Below are 5,177 nucleotides of genomic sequence, written 5' to 3' on the forward strand. Positions count from 1 at the left end.
GACTAGCACGAGTACTAGATACATCACAAGTCCAACTGGATGCGCTACACTGCTCTCGGCACTTTAGCGAGCAGAACCTTGTGGCGTTTCAGTACCCGGGCCAGCTGTACTACAGGCGAGTACTGGACTAGCACGAGTACTAGATACATCACAAGTCCAACTGGATGCGCTACACTGCTCGCGGCACTTTAGCGAGCAGAACCTTGTAGCATTCCAGTACCGGGGCCAGCTGTACTACAGGCGAGTACTGGACTAGCACGAGTACTAGATACATCACAAGTCCAACTGGATGCGCTACGTTAACTGCTCGCGGCACTTTAGCGAGCAGAACCTTGTAGCATTCCAGTACCGGGGCCAGCTGTACTACTACGTATATTTAAGTGGGGCTCCCATACAACAATAGTTATTTGTGCAACAAGAGAGGAAAGTTGCTTTTTCTTGCGAGTGTTTCTTTTGAGTCCCGAGAAAGCGAAAGATTCTAAGGTAGAATCTTGAGCGTAGCGAGGGACTCAAAAACACGAGATGTAAAATAACTTTGCTCTCGTGTTGCACACATAATTTTTCACCTCAGTAGTGAGAACATATTAAAGGTTAAAATGTATTTCGAATTACACAGAATAAACAGAAAAAAAAGTATTATAATATGTACGATACGATAAGATACGATACGAGACCGGACGGGACCGGACCGTACCGTACCGTACCGTACCGTACCGTACCATACCATAAAAAAAATGTAATAAAAGTATGAAGTTCATGGCCTTCACTAAATTAAAAAGCTACATTGTTTCACTCCCTGGAGTGAGGAAAGTCGCACTTTCCTCACTCCAGGGAGTGACGAAAGTAGGCTTGTTCGAGCTGCTGAGGTGAAAACGTGATTTTTTTGCTGTTTTATGCGTAATGGTACGGAACCCTTCTTGCGCGAGTCCGACTCGCACTTGGCCGGTTTTTTTTGTAATTTTCGCTTTTAAATTTATCCTAAGCTTAATAGCATCATTCGCAGATGTTTCTACTTGTAAAAAAATTTATTTAGGTTTTGTTTCGTCTGGACCGTGGAAAAAGTAAAAAATAATTAAAAACACTGTTCTCCTCAGAACAATAAAAATAATCCCTCGCCTCACGGAGCTGCTGGTCTTCTACGGCAGCGAGTCCGCCAGCGAGCTGCGCGTGGACCTGCGCCTGTACCACGCGCCCTGCACCCACACACTCGGTAATAAGTTAATAACATTACCCCTTCTTTTGGGAAGCCGGTTACAAATTACTACATTTAAACCCGCCGCCAAAAAGCCGCTCCCATACAATCCAAGTTATTACCATCAAGACCATCAGTTCCCTGCGCGTCCAATACAATAATGGTTTCAGGATGTTGTTGGGGCTGTCCCGTTTCTGCAGCGCATCGGGCATGTATGCGCAAACTCGCACGGATGACTACTATGCCATAATACGCAAGAGAATTGGCTCGTTGCTCTGCAGAGTGCGGGCCAGCTCCAACCCCATCCTGGCTACTGTTGCGGGCCGATACGACTCACCTATAATGCGGCATTTTGAGTGTGTCATAACCGCTATTAGGTGATAGTTGTTAGAATGTTATTGCTGTCTATTTTTGTTTCGTCGCTTTCTGTTTTTTGTTCCACTAACACTTAGTTCTTAATCTTAATTGTTACTAACCATTATGGGCCAGTGTTGTCTTAAATAAATAAATTGAATTGAATTACGCTCTCAACTCAACGACATGCAAAACTAAACACAGATATTATGTTACTTGAATGTTTATGTCAAATTTCATGTTATTTCAAAATGAAAGCGTAACTTTGATTGACTCAACAAAGTTACCTATCACACAACTAACAATCAAGTACCTATTAATATTATTGTTTTCCAACAGTAAAATGTGAAGCACAAAATGACGATGAAGAGAAGCTTGTTACTGAGACTGCGGTTGATATCCGAGAAAACGTGATGCAAACCAGATACCCTCTGGAAGTTGTGCAGATATATGATAAGAGTAAACATTTCTCTGAGGGTGATTTTTTAAAAATTCATTTGAACGAGCAGATGAATGAAAATGTAGTGCAAAAGCCAGAGTCTCTGGAGGAAAAAATATATAGTAAACACCAGTCCTCTGAGAGTAAAAATTTTAAAAGTCATTTGAAGGAGCAGATGAATGAAAATATTAGTGTAAATGAAAATGAGAATATTAGTCTAAATGAAATGGAAAATTGTAACTATAGTAAGCGCTGGCTTGATGAAAAACCCATTTTCAATGACACAACAAATACTTTTGTTAAAAATGTAGCTACAAACATTGATATTAAAGTTAAAACATATTCATGCCCAATCTGTGAGGTCGCATTTCCGACTAAATGGGAGTTTATCAACCATGATATTAAAATTCATAATTCAAAGAAAAATTACAAAGCATGCACCATATGCGATTATAAAAGTGAAGACAGTCATCGTTTAAAACTTCATATGAAAACTCATACCACGCTTAAATATAAATGTGATTTATGCGAGTATGAAACTCGGTATAGCAAGTACTTACAAAGGCACGCAAAGACACATGCAAAGCCTACTTGTAAAATCTGCAAAAACAAGTTTGATACAAGTAGGCAATTACAAACGCACTTGAAACTACACAAGGAAAAAACATATGATTGCACAATATGTAAGTTGACATTCATTATAGAAAGTGAATATATCAGCCATTTCAAAATTCATACAGAAAAGAGACCTCACACATGCACAATTTGTGGGAAACCATTCGGAAAACCCTCGGGCTTAAGAAGCCACATGATGACACATAGCCAAGATAAGCCGTATATATGCGAGATTTGCAACTGCGGATTCATACGGATAGATTATTTGAAGCGCCACATGAAAGTACACTGAAGAACCTGAGATTAACCGGACAATGAGAAAATTTGTGGTATTTTCTATAAAAAGGGACCTTACTGTCGATGGCGCTTACGCCATTATTAACGATGCTCCGATATAAATACAATGCCGCGCGACGCTGTGCGGCGTAAGCGCCATCGACAATAATGTCCCTTTTCATAGAAAATGCCCCATTTTTGTAAATGCATGCTAACTAAATGATTAAATAATATATTGTTTGAATAAAATTAATGAGCTATGATTTTAATAAAAAAATTAAAAAAGGGTATTTTATATTATAAATTGGAAAGTCTTTAATATTAATGTAGTTTTGTTTATCTGTAACATAATATGTGACGTTTGCAACCATTGTCGGTTGTCAATAAGGTTGATTTGTAATTGAAGCTATATGGAAATAGCGCCTTACTGACAAGCGACAATAAGTACCCTTTTGATTGAAAATGGCACATATAACTTATTTTGATTCTGATGATTCATAGTATTGTTGATTTTTTTTATATGTGATTATGATTTTTAATTGTTAATGTACTTTGGTGTTCTGAAAAGCAGGAGAAATAGAGCAAAAACAGAAAATCAACGAACCACTTTTATTTGTGCATTGTTTTACAGTCCAATTTATGGTAGAAGGACATCACCCCACAAAATGATTTCGTCCTCACATGCCGTTAATAAGTAATCTTCTGTAGGATGGTGGCTCAAAGATACCACCGGCTTATTCTTACTATGAACTAACTTACTAGTAACATTACTGCTAATTAAATCCCAGAAAAATATTTCCCCCGACGCCGAGCCTGAGATAATATGACTGTCTTTAGCATTCACTGCGTTTTCTAACAAAAAGTCTTTACTCTCGTGACCAGTGAATGTATTGAGCAACTCTCCAGAATCCTTATCAAATAACTTAACGGTACTATCTGCACAACTTAAAATATAACACTGGCCATCATGAGTTAAGCTCCCATATGTTATTATATGTCCAATATAGTCAGAAAACATCTTCCCCGCCCTCATATCATACCGTCTTACGTGGGAATCTACGGAACAGGTCACTACTTCGTAATCTGTCACTTGTATTGAGGTTATAGTGTCTTTAGCATCCTTTAAAACTTGCACAGGCTCTTGGCGACGGCTAAGGACGTCCCAGAAGGCAACTGTGTTGTCCACAGAGCCGGATACAGCCATAGAAGATTCCTCGTTGTACTTGACGCGAGTCACTGAGCTGGCGTGCCCGCGGTATCGTCTCAGCGGCTGCCCCGTCGTCACGTCCCAGAGAATAACCGATTTATCAGCACTCCCGGATATAATTTGACTGCTATCACAGCTCCCGGCAGCATCTAGGACCTCATTCGCGTGTCCTCCGTAAGTTTTAAGTAAGAGCTGTCGGTGTGGATTCCATAGTTTGATTTTCTTGTCCGCGCCGCAAGTGAGGCAGTAAGTGCCGTCAATGTTGAAACGAACAGCTCGTATGACTTGTTGCTTACATTTTATTGTAAGTAGTGGTTTTAATTCAGTCATAATGTAAAAATGAGAATCCTAAACGCGAAACAGACGAAAGGTAAACGTGAGGTAAACAACAAACATCAACTAATATGACAGTTAATCAACTGTCATTGTATTGTCATTTATGTACTTTTCTTTAGACCTGGATTCTAGTTTATTAGCCGGATTAATAATCCCCCAGTCCAAGTCGACTAAGCTATAGTTGGTCAAACCAAATTGGCAGTAAATAAGAACCAAAAAAACTATACTCATCTTTTTTTTGGGTGCTAGTACTAGTGTAAGACAAAGATAGTATGACTATCTCTGTCTATGTTTGAAATGAGACAGTCCTTTGACAAACTATAAGTTGGCAGCGATTTTAATATTTTTAATAGCATCGTATCGTATCGTATCTGTCCGAGGCTTTGCTCCGTGGTCGTTAGAACTAGAACGCTGAAATTTTACATGGATATGTAAATAAATGCGAAGTGGTAAAAGAAAAACCTAAAAAATATAGTTTTTAGGGTACCTCCCCTACATGTAGTGGGGATGAACAATTTTTTTCGCTCCCACCCTATGGTGTGAGGTGTCGTTGGATAGGCCTTTCAAAATGAACCATCATAAACCATTTTATGATAATATTTTCGAAAATAATCGCTCCAAAAGAAAAAATAAATTGTGTCTCCCCCTCTAACTTTTGAACCATGGGTCCAAAAAATATGAATAAATCGTGCAAGTAAAGCAGATGATCGGTGCAAAAAGTCTTCCCTTCTTAGTAAAAGTGCGGCTAAGGTAATGCC

At 39.0% G+C, this 5,177-nt stretch overlaps 1 protein-coding gene across 1 annotated transcript; it reads right to left on the minus strand.

Annotated features, from left to right (window-relative positions):
• Window positions 1-3,477: 3,477 nt before the first annotated feature.
• On the minus strand, window positions 3,478-4,471 carry LOC134753418 (WD repeat domain-containing protein 83). Its single transcript, XM_063689309.1, has one exon. It carries the CDS (start codon window positions 4,411-4,413, stop codon window positions 3,514-3,516), a length of 900 nt encoding a protein of 299 aa, XP_063545379.1. The 5' UTR covers window positions 4,414-4,471; the 3' UTR covers window positions 3,478-3,513.
• Between the last annotated feature and the right edge of the window lie 706 nt (window positions 4,472-5,177).

This window comes from Cydia strobilella, chromosome 26, assembly GCF_947568885.1.
Source record: "Cydia strobilella chromosome 26, ilCydStro3.1, whole genome shotgun sequence".
Lineage (NCBI taxonomy): Eukaryota > Metazoa > Arthropoda > Insecta > Lepidoptera > Tortricidae > Cydia > Cydia strobilella.